The 24132-nt window shown below is 41.3% G+C and overlaps 1 protein-coding gene across 2 annotated transcripts in view; it reads right to left on the bottom strand.

Annotated features, from left to right (window-relative positions):
* VPS13D (vacuolar protein sorting 13 homolog D) overlaps positions 1-24132 on the bottom strand; it is a 239477-nt gene that overhangs the window by 169121 nt on the left and 46224 nt on the right. For both annotated transcript variants that reach the window (XM_065885784.1, XM_065885795.1), the window contains exons 24-30: positions 21177-21359; positions 15077-15299; positions 12086-12296; positions 5932-6103; positions 5636-5748; positions 3585-3797; positions 75-340 (exon numbers count right to left, since the gene is read on the bottom strand). In XM_065885784.1, the coding sequence (XP_065741856.1) occupies positions 75-340; positions 3585-3797; positions 5636-5748; positions 5932-6103; positions 12086-12296; positions 15077-15299; positions 21177-21359 (1381 nt within the window). The remainder of the gene's footprint in view (positions 1-74; positions 341-3584; positions 3798-5635; positions 5749-5931; positions 6104-12085; positions 12297-15076; positions 15300-21176; positions 21360-24132) is intronic.

Raw genomic sequence — 24132 nt, 5'->3', positions numbered from 1 at the left:
AGTCGTCCTGTAAGACACATATGGAGCCTAATATCTAAACTAAGAATCAGTGACTCACAACTACATATACTTACCTGTTACATTGACCTTGACCTCCAGGTGCTTTTCAGTAGACACAGGAAGGGAAGACCGCTTGGTAACTACTCCACTTTTCACGGTTTTGGGAATTACAGCAGATTCGCTGCTAGAGTTACGGTGGCGCGAAGGAGTAACTTTAGTTTGCTTCTTAATATCACTGGGGGTGTGGAGAAAATCGTGCACTAACAGTAGCCAGTCAAATATGAGAAACACACGGAGATTGTTGAGAACTACTGTGAAACAGGAGGAATCCTTTGTAGACCTGCAAGAAGGAAGATCATAAAAATAAAATAGGAAAAGAGAAATATGATATTTCATTAACTTGCAAATATGTGACTCAATTGGGGCAGGTGGTACTCCAGCATTTTCTAAACTGAACTTTGAGTATCAATAAACTCTGAATCCGGGTTTAATAAAATATTCAGTGTATGTTTTCAGAAGTCAGTCAGATTCTTCAACAAAAAGGAATACGCTGTAAGAAAGCAATAGAGTGCATGTCATCCAGCAGTTCCCAACCGGGGTGATTCTGTCCCCTGGAGACATTTTTGCCACAACTGAAGGGGTTCCTACAGGCATCTAGGCATCTGGTGGGCAGAAGTCAGGGACGAGGCTAAACATCCCACAACGTTCAGGAGAGGCTCCACAACACGGAATGTTCTAACCCACAATGTCACCAGCGCTGAGGCTGAGAAATGTCAGTGTAGTAGGAAGAGCGCAGGCTTAAATCTTGTCACTTATAAGCTGTGTTATCTTGGGTGAGCCACCTACCTTCTCTGAGCCTGCTTCCCCACTTATAAAATGAGAAATAATAACACTGTAAGAGATAAAGCACCAGGCACATAACAGGTTTGAAAATGTCAGTTCCCTTCCCTACAGGCTGTTTCTAGAAGATCAATGAGGCACTCTTTCTTTGATGTCTAGGATCACTTCTTTATAAACATCCAATTTACATACTAGTATGAAATGGTTTTTCTAGCTGGAACCGGCCTGAAAGCCCGTATCTTTTAGCCAAAGAAGGTAGACAAATAAGATGACATTAACTGTGGGTGTAACCCCAAGTGCCCTAGAAGTAGAGATGCGGGAGAAGGGGAGAGAGTATTAGTTTTGTTGTCCTCATTACCCCAAATTCTATATTTGGGGTGAAATATAGAATTATAGTCCAAGGAGGACTCTCAGGCCTGGCCTCAAACCATGGTGCGGTCAGGGGCTTATCCAGGCCCTGTTAGTATATCAGCAGGCAGAGATGGGTAAGATAGAGGAAGGATGGGCTAGGGACACCCCTATAGAGTTTTCTGGGTTGAACTTTGTTCTATGAGCCCAAAATCACTTCTGGGGCTCTGCTTCACATACCTGCTTCCCAGTCCTAAAAGGGGCTTCTATTCAGGAAAAGCTGATTTGGAGATATTTTTAAGGCTGGCTTCTCTAGGCTCTTATTTCTCCTAAACCTGGCTCACTGCCTCTAGAAAAAGGGCACAATGGTGCATGTCTCCTTCATACAGACACAGCATTTTTCACAGAAACACTTTACCCTTTTGTAATAGAGAAAAAATGTTGCCCTCAGTAAAATTTTTCCACCCCATTTTGAACACAGATCGTCAGAGCTATGAACTAACTGGAAAAGTCAAAGTGTGTCTGATCCCTTTTCTGGAAAATATTTCAAGCCTTTAAACACTGTGAAGTGATTTATATTTGACACACAAATTCCCAACAGAAGAGCAATTCTTCTTGAGACACAGAAGGCGTTCAAAAGTTCCAATCAAGAGAACATTTTAACCCTATCACTAACAATGGTATTTCTGTTAGCAAGAACCAAGGTGTAGGACTTTATTACTAGCCTCCAAGAAATTATACACCTTCAGTATATAAATATATCAACATTTTAAGGCTCCTTCTACATTAAAAATATGATAAGTGGGACAACTAGATGATATTTAGGAAGCCAGATCAACAGCAAAGCAAACCCAAAAGGAAACTGTTTCTGCAGATGCGCCAAAGAGCAATACATGCAAGCCCTCTGTTCAAATAAACATCATCTTCAAACAAAGGAACTGCAAATCACAGCCAGCTTATCATCTGACTACAGTCAGGCCAATCACTAAAATGTGGTAGGCCTGACAAGTGTTAGAAAAGACACGGGCTTCGAAATCAGAGGCCCAAGCCCAAGTCTGAGCTCTGACTACTTCACTCACTGGCTGTGTGATCTTAGAAGAGTTATTTAACCCCCTCCAAGCTTCTATATCGATATCAGTAAAACAGGGAAGAAGTGACCCACTGGACAGACTTGTGAGAATTAAGTTAAAGGTGGGTAAAGTGCCTGGCCCATGGTGTAGCTCAGTAAGAGGCAACTAGCATTCTTATTACTGAACTTTTTAAAAGCTCATGCAAAAGTTTAAATATCTACTTTGCTAGACTTCCTAAAGGCATATGGAGATAGCGACCCCTCCCTAAAGAAAAACTCAACCCCGAGGAATTCACTGAACAGCACGCTGAAATGTCAGACATATTTAAACATACAAATATAAGAACAATCTTGATCATTTTTTTTCCTTTTTTGCCTAACCAAGATGTTTTTCCCAGCCTTCTTACTTACTGGTTTATATTTACCATTTATCTGATAACATTAAGCACTAAGAGAATGAAACCGACATCAGTTCCAAAGGTCTCCTTTTGAATCTCTATCGATCAGACCTCATTTTTCAGTTTTCCAGTATAAGCCCACCTAGTCATAAAATCTTACAGTAGTGTGTCATCAAATAACACAAGCTACATCAGGAATCGTCACAACAGCTCCCATCTGTGCCAAGTGGTATATGCCAGAATATCTTAAGCATTACCTCCACCCTATGCATAAGGTGGGTCAGGTGGGCACAGTTATTCGTTCCTATTTCATAGAAGATGAAAATGCAGCTGAAAGAGATGAAGGAACTTGTCCTTGGATGCATTACTAGAAAGTGGTAGAGCAAGGATGGAGCCCAGCTCTATACGATCCCCAAACATGGGCTCTTTCTACACACAACACTGCCTCCCATAATACCAAGAAGAAAAACATAATCTAGTTCAAAGAGGCTAAAGCTCTTTTTACATGGAGAAGTCAGTCATTAAGACTTGCATGAACAAATCAATAATGCAAGTCAAAACCACTTTCCCTTCTGCTATTTCTATAGACCAAAAGACTTTTATTTTCCTCTTACATAAGCACAATTTCTTCCTTCCCCAAGTCACTTTACATATTAAAACAGTCTACAGCTGCTTAATTTTAAGAATCTGGTTTAATTCTAAACAACTTTTTTTTAAGGCAACAGAGACATCTTTTGGCCAATAAATGAAACTGCATGGTTACAGGAATACTAATATACAGTGTGCTGCACTGATAAGCCATTATCTATTTATCTTCTCACTGATTCCTTGCTCCTTTGATGTTCGAAAGCCGACGTGGTCTTGGCCCAATGTCCACAGAAGGAAATGTCCTGATAAAGAAAGGCAAAGTCAGGGTCTGGATCCCCTACCTGAAATGCAGTTCGATCTGAATGGATCCTTGGGTAGTGCTGCTGTTCTTAGAGGGCTGAAAGATACAGGTGAATACGTTTGTCATGCCAGGACTGGTCTTCTGCCCAGCATAGCGGGTGTCAAAAGCCATCATGGAATGGGAAACCAAGTTAACGGACTTCGTTTGGTTGGAAAAGCTCTCATAGAGCAGTTTACATTTCTTGAAGTCAAATCTAAGGGAGAAAGCAGACAAGATGTTGAATGCTTCCATTTTACAAAATTATGTACATTTAAGATAAAAGAACAAAATCATAAATATGCCTAAGTTCTATGAAGAATAACTTTCCCTCTGAGATCTGTCACAGATTTTAACAGTGTCCACAAAATGGATCTAGTGTCACTTTGCCTTGTATCTCACTTTCCATTTCCAAGGAGATGTTCTTGTCCGTAGGAACTTCATGAGGAATAACAATACCGCGTATTTATTATATACTTGGTTCACTAGCGTTCTCATTTCTCACCTAAGTTTAGTAACACTATATATTTGTGATAATCCCCAAGGGATAATAAGGGTCCCTTTAGTCCTTCATCTGTCAACTCCTAGCCTGCGTGGAAGATCCTCTCTCCAGAATCGGCTGAATTTTTACATAAGACCACTAAAGTTTACTGGGAACTGCCACAACAAATACTTTTCATACAGAGAAATAATGCAGCTGATGCACCAACAGAAAATGCATCTGGAACTGCCACTGTTTTAATAACAGAGAAAGCTGCAATGGGCAATCCATACAGAATTACTCCACATTGGAAAAAAAGCTAAGGGCATAACCAGTCATCAGAAAAAACTGCTGGCTCACAAGATAATCAACCTGGGACCCCAGCTCCACCATACCATGTTCTGATCAGCTGAATTAGATACGGGCCTGAATGAATTTTTAAGGGAAATACAAAATAGAAGATAGAATGCTTCCATGGAAAAATTACTAGACTTGAAGTCCTGTTTTCAAATACTGAACCACTTTTCCAGCCATATGATTGACCTTACACTAGTCAAAAACTCTATCTGGAAAACAGAAGTAATACCTGCTCAACTTTCCATGGCTGTCAAGAGATGAAAATGAAAAGAGTATCAAGTGTGAAAATACAATGCACTCTTGAGGGTTTTATACCAGTAATCCCAAATTCCTGGCCTACACTAACCAAGAAAATGACATAAATTAGTGAACTGCTGGGTAAGCACATGCCTTATCTAAAGGCTGCCCAAGTTGTTACTCAGTTTCCAGATGCTTCCAATTGAGAACACGGGCCCAGTACTGCCAAAGCTTCTAATTTTTCAAAAGCTGAAATCCAGACTTTTTATGTGCAATTCCCCAGTTTTCAAATGTTGGCCAGTTAGGCAGTCATCACTGCTGCTCCAGATAGCTCTGGGGCTCCCCCAAGCAGACACACAGGAAAACTACTTCCTGACTCCTTTGCGCTCCTGTGGGACCACGTTCTAGCCCCATGGGGTTTAGCAGGGAGTCCACTGCCATTCAAGACCACTCCAGGGCTATTGTTTTTCTTGCTGGCACAGCAAGCTGCTGTCAGTCAGAGTAACTAGAGTGAGCAGAGCAGCCCAAGACCCATAACAGACACGAAACACGAGGAGAAAAAACATCGTCACTGTTCTAAGTCACTGGTATTTTGGAATGCCTTTACTACAGCCTAACCTCAGCTATCTTGACTGATAGAGACTGATGAATTTAAACTTTTGAAAAGCACTGCGGGGCTTCCCTGGTGGCGCAGTGGTTGAGAGTCCACCTGCCGATGCAGGCGACACGGGTTCGTGCCCCAGTCTGGGAGGATCCCACATGCCATGGAGCAGCTGGGCCCATGAGCCATGGCCACTGAGCCTGCGCATCTGGAGCCTGTGCCCCACAAGCACTGCGCAGACCAACAAAAAGCATCTTGCCGGCAGACCACATTTAGCTGTGAACCACCACTCTGCGACCTCTGTTCTACGTCAGAGGACAATGTGTGTGTTATTTGTATTACCATTACTAACAGTAAAACACTATAATTAAAGCCATACCTGGCTAAGGACCCAGCACCTTCTTTTCCTTTTGGATCTTTCAGCTCCAGACTTACATTTACCATATCAATGAGGAAGCACATGCACGTGTACACTTCTCCACTCAGAACAGTCTGGAAGAGGAAAATGCTGATCAATTCATAGTCGATGCCAATCTAAAAATGGGGTCAATGTCATGAACCCTAATTTACTCGTGGTTCCATCTTCTTTCCCCAGGTGACTTCGAGGAACAGATACCCAGGATGACCATCAGCTGAGACCACGAGAGTTACAGAGGAACCTAACATCACACTCACATGAATGCTTGGGTCCTGTAAATCATAAGGCCGCAGGAATTCCTCTATGGGCTCTCCAAGGTTGTTCTCCAATAAACCCCGGATCAGTCTGTATTTGTACAAATCCAGAGAGCAGTGGACTGAGGAGAGATTGCCATGGATAGATATATCTGGCACAGTATGACTTATTTCTCTATGGAAAAAGAAAAAAGGTCACTTTCACAAACAAATCACTAACTTAATGTTGACATAGCTCACACCCAAATATAAGTGCTAACATATACCCACCTACATTATCAACCAATTAATTTATAACTTCCAATGACAAAAATTTCATGTGGGTCCACATGAAGCAAGCTAGTATAACGTGAGTGTCATGCGTCAGCTACAAAAGGCCACTTTTCTCCCAAAATATACATTTAGAAAGTCCCCAATCTAACATGAGTTAACTAAGTAATCTATTAATAAAGAAAAATCTCATGAGACTCAGAAATACCTTAAACATTATAGCTGGGAAAGCAATAAAAAAAAAAAGATGACAAAACAGAAGGGAAACACACTCACAGGTACAAAGAACAGAGGGGTGGGGGCTGGCGCAAACACAGGTGAAGGGGGTAAAGTGGTACAAACCTCCAGCTATAAAATAAACAAGTCATGGGGATATACGATATAGCAGGGGTCTCCAACGCCCCCGGGCCACAGACTGGTACCGGTCCACGGCCTGTTAGGAACCGGGCCACACAGCAGGAGGTGAGCGGTGGGTGAGCGAGTGAAACTTCATCTGCATTTACAGCCACTCCCCATCGCTCGCATGACCACCTGAGCTCCACCTCCTGTCACATCAGCTGCGACACTAGATTCTAACAGGAGCGTGAACCCTACTGTGAACTGTGCACATGAGGGATCTAGGTTGCGCACTCCTTGTGAGAATCTAAAATGGACAACCTGGAAGAAACGGACAAATTTTTAGAAAGGCATAACCTTCCAAGACTGAACCAGGAAGAAATAGAAAATATGAACGAACAGACCAATCACAAGAAATGAAATTGTAACTGTGATTAAAAATCTTCCAACAAACCAAAACCCAGGACCAGATGGCTTCACAGGCGAATTCTGTCAAACATTTAGAGAAGAGCTAACACCCATCCTTCTCAAACTCTTCCAAAAAATTGCAGAGGAAGGAACACTCCCAAACTCATTCTATGAGGCCACCATCACCCTGATACCAAAACAAGACAAAGATACTACAAAAAAAGAAAATTACAGACCAGTATCACTGATGAATATAGATGCAAAAATCCTCAACAAAATACTAGCAAAGAGAATCCAACAACACATTAAAAGGATCATACACCATGATCAAGTGGGATTTACCCCAGGGATGCAAGGATTCTTCAATATACGTAAATCAATAAATGTGATACACCATATTAACAAATTGAAGAAGAAAAACCATATGATCATCTCAACAGATGCAGAAAAAGCTTTTGACAAAATTCAACACCCGTTTATGATAAAAACTCTCCAGAAAGTGAGCACAGAGAGAACCTACCTCAACATAATAAAGGCCATATACGACAAACCCACAGCAAACATCATTCTCAATGGTGAAAAACTGGAAGCATTTCCTCTAAGATCAGGAACAAGACAAGGATGTCCACTCTCGCCACTATTGTTCAACATAGTTTCACAGAAGAAAAAGAAATCAGTAAAGAACAAGTAAAACTGTCACTGTTTGCAGATGACCTGACACTTTTACACAGAGAATCCTAAAGATGCCACCAGAAAACTACCAGAGCTAATCAATGAATTTGGTAAAGTTGCAGGATACAAAATTAATGCAGAAATCTCTTGCATTCCTATACACTAATGATGAAAAATCTGAAAGAGAAATTAAGGAAACACTCCCATTTACCACTGCAACAAAAAGAATAAAATACCTAGGAATAAACCAACCTAACGAGACAAAAGACCTGTATGCAGAAAACTGTAAGACACTGATGAATTAAAGATGATACAAACAGATGGAGAGATATACCATGTTCTTGGATTGGAAGAATCAATATTGTGAAAATGACTATACTACCCAAAGCAATCTACAGATTCAATGCAATCCCTATCAAATTACCAATGGCATTTTTTACAGATCTAGAACAAAAAAATCTTAAAATTTGTATGGAGACAAAAGACCCCAAATAGCCAAAGCAGTCTTGAGGGGAAAAAACGGAGCTGGAGGAATCAGACTCCCTGACTTCAGACTATACTACAAAGCTACAGTAATCAAGACAGTATGGTACTGGCACTAAAACAGAAATATAGATCAATGGAACAGGATAGAAAGCCCAGAGATAAACCCACGCACCTATGGTCAACTAATCTATGACAAAGAAGGCAAGGATATACAACGGAGAAAAGACAGTCTCTTCAATAAGTGGTGCTGGGAAAACTGGACAGCTACATGTAAAAGAATGAAATTAGAACACTCCCTAACGCCATACACAAAAATAAACTCAAAATGGAGTTTATAGAGACCTAAATGTAAGACTGGACACTATGAAACTCTTAGAGGAAAACATAGGAAGAACACTCTGACATAAATCACAGCAAGATCTTTCTTGATCCACCTCCTAGAGTAATGGAAATAAAAACAACAATAAACAAATGGGACCTAATGAAACTTAAAAGCTTTTGCACAGCAAAGGAAACCAGAAACAAGAAGAAAAGACAACCCTCAGAATGGGAGAAAATATCTGCCAAAGGATTAATCTCCAAAATATATAAACAGCTCATGCAGCTCAATATTAAAAACACAAACAACCCAATCCAAAAATGGGCAGAAGACCTAAATAGACATTTCTCCAAAGAAGACATACAGATGGCCAAGAAGCACATGGAAAGATGCTCAACATCACCAATTATTAGAGAAATGCAAATCAAAACTACAATGAGGGATCACCTCACACCAGTTAGAATGGGCATCATCAAAATCTACAAACAACAAATGCTGGAGAGGGTGTGGAGAAAAGGGAACCCTCTTGCACTGTTGGTGGGGATGTGAATTGATACAGCCACTATGGGGAACAGTATGGAGGTTCCTTAAAAAACTAAAAATAGAATTACCATATGACCCAGCAATGCCACTACTGGGCATATACCCAGAGAAAACCATAATTCAAAAAGACACATGCACCCCAATGTTCATTGCAGCACTATTTACAATAGCCAGGTCATGGAAGCAACCTAAATGCCCATCAACAGACGAATGGATAAAGAAGATGTGGCACATATATACAATGGAATATTACTCAGCCACAAAAAGGAACGAAACTGGGTCATTTGTAGAGACATGGAGGGATCTAGAGACTGTCATACAGAGTGAAGTAAGTCAGAAAGAGAAAAAGAAACATCGTATATTAATGCATATATGTGGAACCTAGAAAAATTGTACAGATGAACCTGTTTGCAGGGCATAAATTGAGACACAGATGTAGAGAACAAACGTATGGACACCAACGGGGGAAAGTGGCAGAGGGGTAGGTGGTGTGATGAACTGGGAGATTGGGATTGACATGTATACACTGATATGTATAAAACGGATAACTAATAAGGACCTGCTGTATAAAAAAATTCAAAAAAAAGAATCTAATGCCTGATGACCTGAGGTAGAGCTGAGGCAGTGATGCTAGCACTGGGGAGCAGCTGCAAATACAGATTATCATTAGCAGAGAAGTCTGACTGCACAGAGACCATAATAAATCAATTGCTTACAGACTCATATCAAAACCCGACCAGTGAGTGGCAACTGAAAACAAGCTCAGGGCTCCCGCTGATCCTGCATTATGGTGAGCTGTATAATTATTTCATTATGTATTCCAAGGTAATAATAATAAAGTGCAGAATAAATGTAATACACTTGAATCATCCCCAAACCGCCCCCTACCCAGGTCCGCGGAAAAACTGGCTTCCACGAAACTGGTCCCTGGTGCCAAAAAGGTTGGGGACCGCTGCTATACAGCATGAGGAATATGGTCAATAACACTATAATAACTTTGTATGGAAACAGATTGTTACTATGTTCATAGTGGCGATCATCTCATAATGTGTGCAAATGTCTGATCACTACGTAGTATACCTGAAATTAACATAATATTGTACAACAACTGTATTTTGATGAAAAAGAAAAGGTGACAAGCTCTTTATCCATTTAGTGATAACTAAAGGCAGAACCAGTGTTTCATAATGAGCCCAGACGGGACATTAGGATAAAACCTGAATCAGTCACTCATTTCAGCTGAGATGGGCAGGAGTGAAGTCGAAAATGCCTGGGTGGGGGGAAGATACCTCATCCCAACACTGAAGAGCTTTTTCTCTACCCTCCTAGAGGTGAAGTTGGCATCGTAGATCCTGCAGACACTATGCTCTGAATATATAAAGTAGAGGGTTAGGATTTGAAGTGGAAGAGGAATACAGAAAACTACTTTGTCTATGGAGAAAAACCTACATATAAGGTGAAAAAAGACTAGTCACGCAATCAACAAAGAAAAGCTGGAAAGGATTACCAAGAACCTCTGAGTTCCCGTGTCTGTGCTGTGAGAAGCTGATAGAATACCTTGTGTTCAGTCATCACCTTCTATCTGGGCTAACAGAGTATAATTATCTGCACATAAACACTGATGGAAGTGGGTAAAGTTTAGATAAACAGAGTAGTAAAGCACATTTTTTTTTGGAAAGCATTACTCGAAAAGAAAACAAAGTGTTTGATTTCTAAATAGTGAAGCTCCGCTTAAGACTTCTAAGCCAGTAAAATAAAATACAGCCCATGCCAACCATAACTGAAAGCCAGCCAGGGAGCACTTGAATAACAAGTAAGAATGAAACACAAAAATCTCAGTGAGAGCGGCTAAACTGTATCATTAACCCAGAGAGAAACAAAACAGTGATATTAAATGACTTGCCCAAGCCCAAGAACTGCAAAGGGAGTAGCCAAAGAGGGATTAAAATGACACCCTGGAAAAGTAGTGACACTGCTTTTCAAAATGCTACAAATGAAAATCTCTTTCATTACTTTACAGCCATGCCTCATCTTTCCCTGAAGTTAAGACGCAAATGTTGCTGCTTTCTCCAAAATTAGTGCTCCAAACTGAAAGGCACCATACACTGTAACCAGCAGTCCCAGTCCAGGCACAGGGGCCAGGCGAGCATAAGCGCCACCAGAGGACCTTTTTTTTTTCTTCTTTTTTTTTTTTCTTTGCGGTACGTGGGCCTCTCACTGCTGTGGCGTCTCCCATTGCGGAGAACAGGCTCCGGACGCGCAGGCTCAGCGGTCATGGCTCACGGGCCCAGCCGCTCCGCAGCATGTGGGATCTTCCTGGACCGGGGCACGAATCCGTGTCCCCTGCATCGGCAGGCGGACTCTCAACCACTGCGCCACCAAGGAAGCCCGAGGACCTTTTTAATACACACCTGAGGCTAGGCCCTGAGAGTCAGGCTCTGCTGGTCTCAGGTAGGGTCGGGAATGTTTCTTTTCAGTAAGTCTCCCAGCCAGATGTGGAACTAATGACAACTGAAGCCATGCTCTAAACTACAGATATTAAGCATCCTGTGTTTTGAAGCCAATTAAAAGGTAAAGTAGAGTCAGTTCATCAGTCTTTATGTAGTACTTTCAGAAGGCTTAATAGAGTGAAATGGGCAAAACAGCATCTAAACAATTATTCTCATTAAATGGAGCTCCAGGGTAAACAGCAATAGCAGGTCCAGAATCTATTGTATTTGGAACATAGAATCCAATGTCACTTCTTCCAAATACCTTCCCTGCCATCACTACCTCCCTACTCCCATCAAAATCCATGCTAAATTCATGTCCCTTCCTCTTTGTTTCCAAGGCACCTACTACAATCCTACAACACAGTTTATAACGCTGAATCAAACACTAAGTTAGAATCATATACTTACCTTCCTATATCCCTCAACAAAACGTAAGCTCCATGACAGCGGAAGTTTTTTCTTTCATCACAGGAGCCCTCATGTCTAGCAGATAGTAGGGACTCGACAGATATTTGTTACATAGATGAAAAAATAAGTGAATACCTATGCCCTTCCAGACTTAATAGCATTGATTTCCAAGTTATTACGATTCTACTTACAACAGACAGTTATTTGAATATAAACCACTCACTTGTCCAAGTTCCTTTCCACCTGCAATTTCAATCTACAAGGCTCAGTCAAGAGGCTTCCTCCCGTCTGTCGCACAAAATAGGAGGGGAAGATCAGGTCTCCGCTACTGTCTTCCGAGGCCTTAGTATACTCTCGTGGGTGTCTCTCTGCAGCAAAGATGTCCATGTCTTGTAGATCGACGACAATGCAATCTAGCAGGCAGACGTGGTCTTCTACACAGACCCAAGGAAAGAGAGACAATGAAGAAAATGGGACCCAGAAAGGGCTGGACCAGAATAAAACTAAAAAGCCAAAAGAAAGTTCATTTTCTCTTTGGAAAATGTTTAGCACTGCCTGTGTCAGAAAGCTGGGTGACCAGAAGTCTCCACTCTGGCACCAAGACCTCCGTCCACAATGCTCTGCATGTTGGACATCTCCTGCCCACCGCCTGCATGCAAGCACATACTGTGCCACGTCCCCTCAGCGTCTCATTGCTGTCCCGAGACACTAACTGAGGCTAAAGGGCTTCTGACGAGAAGTACTTAATATGCTCCCTCCCAAGGAGAGCCCACAGGGGTCTCATGTAGAGATAATGTTACCCAAAGGTTTACAAATTTTCCAGCAGCAAAATTCTTTTTTCCAAACAAACATCACATGTAACCATTTCCACCAGCACTGATCTAATCCAAGCCACCTCCATTCTTGACTAGACCACCATAAACTCCCCTCCAATATACCCATACAATTCCAGTCTGCCCTCACAAAACCATTCTGCTCACAAAATACCTCAGTAATCCTTAAAAAAATAAGTGGGACCAAAACATTCTCTTCCTTTATATACTTTGATGGCTTTGTTTAATGCAAAGTTCTTTCTGTGAAACTCCCCTAAATCCCCGTAGAGCCCTGCCTTAGCCCACTGCCTACTTTTCCAACCTCATCTCAAGCCATTCTCTACCTTGCCCATGAAGTCTCGGGCTCACTGGCCTTTGTTTCCCCCACATGCCAGGCTCCTTGCTGTCTGAACAGTCTTACCCACAGCATACCCTCCTCTCTTCTCAACTGGGTCCTGTTCTTTCGCTTTACACCATTCTGTCTCTCCCATAACATTTATCTTAATCTGGCAATATTTAGATTATCTTAATCTGTCAATATAAAGCTTATTTAATGGCTTTCTCGTATCATTCACATCATGGCAGGAACTATGTCTAATAGCATGTTACTATACAGGAGAACATAGCGTGTTAATATATAGGAGAACAAAACATTGTTAACACCTGGATTAGGCAGGCACTAATTGAATTAGTTCTTGCCTTGTTACTGCATCGATAAATATGTGAAGTAGACAAAAATGGAGCTGGTGTGGCAGAAGGGGAAAAGGGATGGGAACAAAGAAAGGGCTTCAGAGATTTCCTAGGGTTGTCATGGAATCCCAGGGATATACAGAAAGCAGTTTGAAAACCACTACCTTAACCCAATCTTAATCACATATAGAATTCCAGAAACAAACTGCAAATCAGGAGGAGAAATATTGTCAGGAAAGAGATCTTTCTATAAAACATCCCGAATCACTTCTTATAGGCTTCTAAATATATGTAAAATTGGCCTTATTCCTAATCATCATTGTCACCAGGACAACAAAAGCAACAGAAGACGTGTATTGAGTGGCCCTATGTGTGCACCCAGCCCCACCCCACCCCATGCTGTATGCATTTGTTATGCATATATAGACTGGAGACTGGTAGGCAATATCATGTAGGTTAAGACTGCAGGTTCTAGAGTCAGACTACCTAAATTCATAGTCCAACTCTACCATTTACCATCTACATCCACAAAACTATGGTCAAGTTACTTAATCTCTCTAAGCCTCTGCCTCTTCATCTATAAAATGGGGATAGGGGCTTCCCTGGTGGCGCAGTGGTTGAGAGTCTGCCTGCCGATGCAGGGGACACGGGTTCGTGCCCCGGTCCAGGAAGATCCCACATGCCGGAGCGGCTGGGCCCATGAGCCATGGCCGCTGAGCCTGCGCGTCCGGAGCCTGTGCTCTGCAACGGGAGAGGCCACAGCAGTGAGGCCCGCGTACCACAAAAAAAAAAAAAAAAAAAAAATTTATAAAATGGGGATAAAAATAAAACTCTATATCATGAGGATAAAATGCAAAAATTGATGAAAGAATGTGCCACAACGTCTGGCACGTAGTGAGTGTTCAATACCCAGTCTTTTACTGAGGACTACAATAATCTCCTTTAATCAGCAATGTAACCATAAACCACTTTGCTGTCACCTCTGGGACTACAAGGTACTACAGAGAGTTAACCATTCCTTGCATCTATCTAACAAAGACGTTCGGCCTCCCTCAGCTAGCGTCCCACATTTCTCCAAGTCCAACCATAGTGGACTGATTTTCATCCACTGATTTTTGGGGCTAATCATATTCTGCTTTCCACACTCCCTGGAGCGACACTTCACTTATCCAATCCATCGCCCATCCAGAAAACCAAAAGGCCAAAATTAAGGCTTGCATCTGGAATGGCTAATTGTCAAATTCTAGAGAAGAGCCCAATAAGTGGGCAGTTCATGTCTTTCAAAAACTGTCACTCATAGTATTTCTTCTGTTACCTAATTCACACTAATATTTTTCTCAGAGTTCTTTTTTATTTTTCTAGAATTAAATAGTGACTTGCAAGGATGTGTCTAAGGATGCAGGAACTGTTCTAGTTATACTCACCATCTGGTGGCAACTGTTTTGACATATAAGTCCTAACAGACAATCTAAATCTCTTTATTTACACTGTCTTACCAATTTTACCCTACTCTACAAGTCGCCCAATGTTAAATCTACATCCTTACGTTCTTAAGCCTTCTAAGTCAATATCAAAATCGGATTATCACGAAAGACATGCTACCATTTTGTGGGCATCTGCTTATACGGGATGCATCCCCCCCCCCTTAGGTTCCTCCAATGGTCTCATGCATTTGCCCACCTTCATCATGCAGCTCCTCTCTCCTCTTTTACCTGGACTCCTGGAAACCTGACCAACAGAGGGTGTGGCTTGCTGCCCTTGCTGCTTGGTCGAAGTACTTGGCACAAACTCGCTCTTCAGGCTGCCTAGACTCATTCCAACAGGAGGCATCATGAACAGCCCCTCGGAATGGGTCCCTTTCGGGTCCTCCATGCTTGTCATTTTCCTCACACTGTGTTTGGGAGTACCAGTTGGAGAAGCTGAAGGCACAGACTCCTGGGAAGAAACAGAAGAAAACTAGAAGACAGGAATGGGACTGACTGTACCTACTATCCTAGAAGTCCCATCCCAGTCCCTGGACTCTTCAAAGACTCTACACCACTTGGTACCTCCCAAGCCCCCCAGATCCCATAAACAAAAGGGCCACAGGGTCATGATACTTTCTGCCACATGTAATTATTTGCAGAGATATTACATATAATTCAGTACCTGTTGAAAACTATAGCAATTTTGCAGGAACATATTTGATCTTTCAGCTTAAGAGCAAATGTCAGGATACTAATCACTGGTGGTTTAATCTAGGTCAAATACAACAAAAGCATATCTCTCAGCCATATGATACATTGTTGCTTTGCTGGAGGGGAGGTGCTTACTGTTCTAAGAAAATGCATCTAACAGCAATAGGGACTAAAGCCATTGTAATGTGTTTGTACTTTCCATAAGTCTCCCCTCCTCTGTTTACACTTCTCATCTCTCTAAGTAACTGCAAATGAAAACAAAATGGAAAATATAGGTAAGCCATTCGTATTATGTTTCTGTTAAAGGGCATAGAAATTAAGGGCAAATACACAGTAAAATTAATTCTGTAATTCTACTGAAAATAATATACAATTTTCTTACATACTTAGTACCTTTAGTTAATTGCTAACGGGGTAAATCTTTTTCACCAGAATGGTTCAATAATTGACGTTTAAACTTCCCATGGTTCCTTCCCCCAAGCCTCAGAGCTACATATCCAAATGGCTTCTGCAGGGTTGGTTTGTTCTCATCTCTCCCCTCTCACCAACAAGCTGGAAGGAGGGGAAGAACTGTTTTCCTTCCAGTACTGCTTTATATGTGTATTCCTCTCAGCATTTGAAAACGAGATAATACTGTTTGCCTTCACAGTTATCTTGAGTAGTAATTACATGTAACAGTGAAAGTCCTTATTTTTTGCAATTCATTTTTGTAAGGCAAATTACTAGGTAAATGCCATTATTTAAGCATTTCGACATTAAAAACCTTCCCTCTTGCTTAGTTTATTTAAACTCTAGAGAGTATTTGTTGCTCTTTCATTTGATTCATCTCTCCATCCTCTCTGAGTGGGTTTAAATAAATCAGTGGCTTGAGGAGATTAACTCAAAGCCTTTGAAAGACTTAGAAATTATGGTTTAAGCACAATCTATGATTGAGAAAAATGAAAGGAAAAACATATGTAAAAAATTCAAACCTGCGCTCATTAAGACATGGATTTATGTAAAACAATTCCAAACACACGGGAGTCATAGAACTCAAAGGCAAATAACCCCTCTGCAAGCTTTGATTTCAGGACTATTTCCTGTCCTTTAACCACTGGAATGCATGCTAGATAAACCTCACACGTGCAAATGCATTAAACAGCAAATGTAAAGCGATTTTTGGAGAAGAAAGTCACTACTCACTTCACACAGGCCTAGATCAGTGGAACCTGACTGTACATGTGGAGAGGTAAGTTTCACAGATAAGTTTATCTGATTACAAATACTTTAACAAGCGACACACTCCAAGCAGTCCTTATGGAATTCTACAGAACCACCACTGGTATGTAACAAGATAAAGTTTTTCTAGGATTTAAGGAAATAAAATAAGGTCATCAAGAAAGTACTTACCTAGGGCTTTAAAAAGAAAAAAAAAAGAAATTGCTTTTAATGATCCTTAACAAGGGCTTCTCTACACAGGAGGGAAGTGATTTGCCAAAGCAGAGGGAAAAGTGATAAGCAGGCTTTCCCAAGTAATGAAATATTTTAAAGAATTGTTTTTTAAAATTTTCTTTTTTAAGCATATGAATGTGAATTGACTGCTGAATCCCATAAGGTTTTTTCGAATAACCAGGAGGCAAAAAAACATATTGTACCTTGAAGAAAAAGCGATCCTTGTATGCAATGCCACTGAAAATCAAATCCTCAAAAACAAATACAGGGAAATCTTTTCATTAAAATGCTCTACGTGCTATTATTTGGCATACTTAACAAAACAGAAACCATTCTGCAAAAATTTCTTGAAATATTTTGGCAATTCTTCTTTAGAAGCTAAATTCAGACTCAGCTCATTAAGCTCATATATAGATATATCTGACATAGAAAATAAGTCTTTATCTTTTCAGGAAGGGGAGAGAAACAAAAATGGTATTATTGAACTTGATCACCCATTCTGGCTCTAACTGATCTCTTCCTAAAGATTTAGGCTTCAAAACAAAGATTTACCACAAACAAATATATTCCAAAGAACTAACTAAAGGCTGAAAAGACAGTTCCCAAGAAGAATTCAGCTCTCCCTTGGGCAGTAAGGGCAGCAGAGTTGGAACAGAGAGGCAGTACCCTGAGGTGTCAGCGGGAACAACATTCATGTATAAACACCAGCTCGGACACATTTGTTTAATATCTAGTCATGTTAATTATAAACACCTCATAGGGGCTTCCCTGGTGGCGCAGTGGTTGAGAGTCCGCCTGCGGAAGCAGGGGACACAGGTTCGTGCCCCGGTCCGGGAAGATCCCACATGCCGCAGAGCGGCTGGGCCCATGAGCCATGGCCGCTGAGCCTGCGCGTCCGGAGCCTGTGCTCCGCAACGGGAAAAGCCACAACAATGAGAGGCCCGCGTACCACAAAAAAAAAAACAACAACAAAAAAAAAAAACACCTCATAGTAAGGAAAAGTAAATTTCAGAAGCAGTTACAAATCTTTCTTTTTATAAATGGATCTTCCTTTTATCTTCTTTAAGACTTAAGTCAGTAAACAGCAAAATGCTTATCACTCAAATATGAAAAGAGATTTTCATTAAGACCAAGGTTACCAGTTCTCTACTAGGCCTAATGTGAAAGGCCAATGGTGATTTGTTTCATTTTTACTGTCTTAAAAAAAATACGTTAAGTGGAAGCCTATTTCCCGCTCTGGCAAGAAAGCCTATTGTTCCAGCAGGAGGGCTTCTGACCACAAGGTGAACAAGCACGTTCTCAGCCATCAGCTGTCTGAAGATGGGGCGTGACGATGAGCAAACCTGGTGATGCTCTTCCCTCTGCGTTGCTAATCACTGCTGTTCTGGTTTCACCATGTGCTCTGATCACTAAATCTGGTTCGGCTAAGCGACTGTAGTGAGGTGATATAAGGACAACCTGCCCTCTAACCATCATTCAAACACCCCCACTCTGGGTTCTGAGCTCCAGGTTATGACACATGAACACGGTTCCTGTGGTTCTCACTGGCTCGTCTTCACTCTCCTCCTCACTCCACCCATTCCCACTCAAGGAATCAAATATTTTGGGTTCAGGGTGTTTAGGTTAGAAGTAGTGAATAAATGGCTAAGTGAAAAGTGAAACAAATTAAGAAAACTATAGACGTAGTAATTTGAAAATAACAACATTATCTGAGTTTAGGCATTACCAACAAATACAGTCTTCCTATTACTTTTGACCCGAGTTGAGCTCCTTGGCAAAGGCCTGGCAAGACTAGCAGCCTAGTCACTCTCTTCCGTTTTCTTTTCTTCCTACACCTAGAGAGGCGAACAGGACTTTTTCTGTTCAACTTTGTATCTCTTCTGTAATAAACTCTGGAGTCTTCCATCGTAGTTATTTTAATGAACTCACTGCCACATCCTTCAGAAAATTCAGAAGACCTACAGCTATTTGGCAAAGGGCCAGTAAGACAGCAATAGCCTTTGCCAGTTTATTTTCCCCTACATAAACCTAATCTTAATACTGGGAGGCATAATCATACCGTGGTTAAGAGCATGGAGTATTGAAAGCAGACACACCAAAGTCTCTAAGGTCCACACTGTACTCCTCACTAGATGTTTTTTTTTGCGGTACGCAGGCCTCTCACCGTTGTGGCCTCTCCCGTTGCGGAGCACAGGCTCCGGACGCGCAGGCTCAGTGGTCATGGATCACGGGCCCAGCCACACCGTGGCATGTGGGATCTTCCCGGACCGGGGCACGAACCCGTGTCGCCTGCATCGGCAGGTGGACTCTCAACCACTGTGCCACCAGGGAAGCCCTCACTAGATGTTTAATCCAAAAGAAATTACTTCACCTATCTAAGTCTCAATTTCTTTTTTTTAATTTATTTTCTTTATTATTATTATTATTATTTTGGCTGTTTGGGGTCTGATCAATGTGAGAAAAGCAGCTTAATCTCGTTTCCATGAAGGGACTCATCTACTCCCCTGAAGGGAGCATTATTACAAGAAACACTTCTGACTCGTCTCTCCATATCTTACTGGCCCCTTCACAAGGGATGCATATCGATCCATCTGTTTAATGGAGATTGTGAACAGCAAATACTACTTGCCCATGTTTTTTCTACTGAGTAGTTCTCTCTAATCCTGTGGCTCTCTGTAGCCTGCAGGTGAAAACTAGGTGTTTATTCATAAAGCGTGCTAGTGCCTACTCAGTCCATCAAAATACCACCTCGGATTGAGAAGTGAGCAAGTAATGATAGCTTGATCTTGGTCCAATACTCCAATCAAGTTTTATCAGCCAAACCAATATTTCAATTCCTGTGGTGATGAAATATGTTTGTTAAAAGCATGGATTCTGGGCTTCCCTGGTGGCGCAGTGGTTGAGAGTCTGCCTGCCGATGCAGGGGACACAGGTTCGTGGCCCAGTCCGGGAAGATCCCACATGCTGCGGAGCGGCTGGGCCCGTGAGCCATGGCCGCTGAGCCTGCGTGTCCAGAGCCTGTGCTCCGCAATGGGAGAGGCCACAACAGTAGGAGGCCCGCATACCGCAAAAAAAAAAAAAAAAAAAAAAACACATCTAGAGGGACTTCCCTGGTGGTCCAGTGGGTAAGACTCCACACTCCCACTGCAGGGGGCCCAGATTTGAATCCCTGGTCAGGGAACTAGATCTTGCATGCATGCCGCAACTAAGAAGTCCGCATGCCGCAACTAAAGATCCTACATGCCGCAACGAAGATCCCACGTGCCACAACTAAAACCCAGTGCAGCCAAAATAAATAAATAAATATTAAGACACACATATAGGGCTTCCCTGGTGGCGCAGTGGTTGGGAGTCCGCCTGCCGATGCAGGGGACGCGGGTTCGTGCCCCGGTCCGGGAGGATCCCACATGCCGCGGAGCGGCTGGGCCCGTGAGCCATGGCCGCTGAGCCTGCACGTCCAGAGCCTGTGCTCCGCAACGGGAGAGGCCACAACAGTGAGAGGCCTGCATACCGCAAAAACAAACAAACAAAGAAACAAAAAAAACCAAATACACACACACACACACCCCTAGAACATAAGACAGTCTCTAATTCCAGCAAGTTACTGGTCTCCTCAACTGCAAAAATGGGTGGGACCACCTCCCAGGTCTTATCAGTGTTAAGTCTGTGATTTACTAGGGTTTCCCATTTTCATCATGTATTCTCAATGAGTCCTAGCTTTTCCAAATGTAAAATGAAAGCAGCAATCCTCATCCCAATTACCTCCAAACATGTTATAAGAAATAAGTGCTAACGTACTTTTAAACTGTGCTAAAGCAGTATACTCTATACGATTTAATTATTAAGGTATTTTTAAATGGCTTCAGATAAGCCTTGGGCCAAATCATGTCTTCTGAAAAAAGCCACATAGTATAAAAAGTTGATTACTATGAGTTCAGCCTATGAGGAAAGCATTATAAAGATGGTTCTGTTGATTTGTTTGCTAAAATAAGTTACTACATACAGTTAGTAAAAGCTGTAATTTATACTACCTCTATGAAAGGTTAATTGAAATGTTAATAAAATGTCCAAAAAAAAATTCTTCAAGCCACATATACTACAAAAGTAACAGTGGTTAGGAATCTTCTTACGGCAGCATCTGAATTTTTCGATTGGCATTCCAATGCCAGGTGAACTGAGAAGGGAATGGGTGCTGACTGCTCACCTTATCTTGTAAGGTAAAGGTCCCAGGAATACCAGCAAAGAGAAACTTGTTCTTGACTTTCAACTTCCCCAGATTCGCTACAATCAGATTATTTGATCTGGAACTTTCTGGGATAAGAAGAACAGGAGCACCAGCCTCAATATCCAGGAGAACCCGTGAACAACGCTGGGCTTGATCTCTCACCTGAACGAAGAAGGAAAATTGGGTTAGAGGTTCAATTAATTCCCTAATTTTATAATCAAGTAATCTCAAATTTCCAAAAGTTTCATGAATTTATAAATCTAAAACAATTAAAATCACACAGAATATATTCTATGAACACCAAGGAGTTAAATTAGAAATCAGTAACAAGAAGATAATGGAAAACCCCCAAACATCTGGAAATTAGACTACACACTTCTAAATAACCCATGGGTCACAGAAGAAATCACAAGAGAAATTTTAAAAATATTTTGACCTTACTGATAAAGAAAACACAGCACATTAAAATTCAGGGTTTCCCTGGTGGCGCAGTGGTTGAGAGTCCGCCTGCCAGTGCAGGGGACACGGGTTCGTGCCCCGGTCTGGGAAGACCCCACATGCCGCGGAGCGGCTGGGCCCGTGAGCCATGGCCGCTGAGCCTGCGCATCCGGACCCTGTGCTCCGCAACGGGAGAGGCCACAGCAATGAGAGGCCCGCGTGCGGCAAAAAAAAAAAAAAAAAAAAAAATTAATGGAATGCACTTAAAAAGGCACTTAAAGAAAAATGTTTAGCATCAAATACTTATTTTATATTAAAGATTTAAAATCAATAAAGCTTCCAGCTTAAGAAGGTAGAAAAGCAAAATAAACCTAAGTAAGGAGAAGGAAGACAATAATAAAGAGCAGAAACCAGTTATTTAGAAAACAGATAAACAACAGAGAAAAATCAATTCAACATTTATAGAACACTCTACCCAACAACCATTTTACATTCTTTTCAAGTGCACACGGCATGCTTGTTAACAGTATGCATGGGCCTAACACAGGCCTCCATAAGTTGATTGAAAGTATAAAACTCTACCTATATTAATCAAGAAAAAAGGAAGGGAACAAAAATCACCACTATCAGGGAAGAGTCAGGGACAATGCTAGAGAACTTAATATTAAAAAGATGTGGGAACCTATGAACAAGTTCATGCCAACAAATTGACAATTGAGATGAAGTAGACAGGTAACTGAAAAACACATGCAAACTATCTAGAGCTAACATCACATACGTAACATCTGTGAAAGACAATGTTTTCCCTCTGAGATAAGGAACAAAGCATGGATACCCACTCTCACCACTTCTATTCAACATTGTGGTGGAAGTCCTAGTCCACACAAAAAGGTATACAGGTTGGAAAGGAAATTATTCACAAACAACATAATAATCTATGTAGAAAACCCTAAAGAATCTAAAGGAACTACAGTAAGTAAGTTTAGCAAGATTGTAGGATATGAGGTCAACATGTCAGTACATGAGTCAATTATATTTCTCAAACTTTCAATAAACAAGTGTACATTGAAATTTTTAATTGATACAATTTACAATAGCATCAAAATTGTGAAACACCTAGGGATAAATTTAACAAAAGATGTGTAAGAAGGGTATACCCAAAACTACGAAACACTGCTGAGAGAAACTGAAGATCTAATTAAATGGAGGGATATACCATACTCAAGGATAAAAAGACTCAATACTGTTAAGACGTCAATTCTCCAGATATATGGATTCAAGGCAATCCCAATCAAATCCTAGCTGACTTTATTGTAGAAACAGACAAGCTGATTCTAAAATTTATAGAGAAAAACAAAGGACCTATAATAGCCAATACATCTTTGAAACAAGTTGGAGGACTTACACTATCGGATTTCAAGACATATCATAAAGCAAGAGCAATCAAGACAGGGTGGTATACAATTAAATACAAATCAATGGAACAGAACAGAGAATAAGGAAATACACGCATACGTTCTCAACAGAAGTGTCAAGGTAATTCAATGGGAAAAGAACAGTCTGAATACATATACGGGAAAAAAATCTCAACCCTTACTTCACAAAATACACAAAAATTAACTCAAAATGGAAGAGGTCTAAAATTATAACACTTCTAAAAGAGGAAATAGGAGAAAATTTTTGCCACCTAGTGGTAAGCAGATTTCTTTCACAAAACACACAGCACTAACCTAAAAGAAAAAAATTGGACTTCATCAAAATGAAAGACTTCTGGGACTTCCCTGGTGGTTCAGTGGTTAAGAATCCGCCTGCCAATGCAGGGAACACAGGTTCGAGCCCTGCTCCGGGAAGATCCCACATGCCACGGAGCAACTAAGCCCGTGCACCACAACTACTGAGCCTGTGCTCTAGAGCCCACGAGCCACAACTACTGAAGTCCGTGTGCCTAGAGCCCATGCTCTGCAACAAGAGAAGCCACTGCAATGAGAAGCCCGTGCACCGCAACAAAGAGTAGCCCCCATTCGCCGCAACTAGAGAAAGCCCGTGCACAGCAACAAAGACCCAACGCAGTCAAAAAATAAATAAATTTAAAAAGAGAAATAAAAAAAAAAAAAGACTCCTGCTTTTCAAAAAATAGTATTAAGAAAATGGGAAAAGGTCCAGTGGGTAAGGCTCCATGCTCCCAATGCACAGGGCCTGGGTTCGACCCCTGGCCGGGGAACTAGATCCTGCATGCATGCCGCAATTAAGAGTTCGCATGCTGCAACTAAAACAAAGATCCTGCATGTCACAACGAAGATCCCGCATGCTACAACTAAGACCCAGCACAGCCAGAAATAAAAAAAAAAATTTTTTTAATGGGAAAAAAAACCTATAGACTAGGAGAAAATATCTGTAAAAGATATATCAAAAGTCTTATATCCAGAATATATAAAGGAAGAAATAATGTCAATTCTACACAAACTATTCTGAAAATAGAATAGGGAACACTTCCCAA

This window comes from Phocoena phocoena, chromosome 1 (genome assembly GCF_963924675.1).
Source record: "Phocoena phocoena chromosome 1, mPhoPho1.1, whole genome shotgun sequence".
Taxonomy (NCBI): domain Eukaryota; kingdom Metazoa; phylum Chordata; class Mammalia; order Artiodactyla; family Phocoenidae; genus Phocoena; species Phocoena phocoena.
This window is presented reverse-complemented; position numbering and strand designations above follow the sequence as displayed.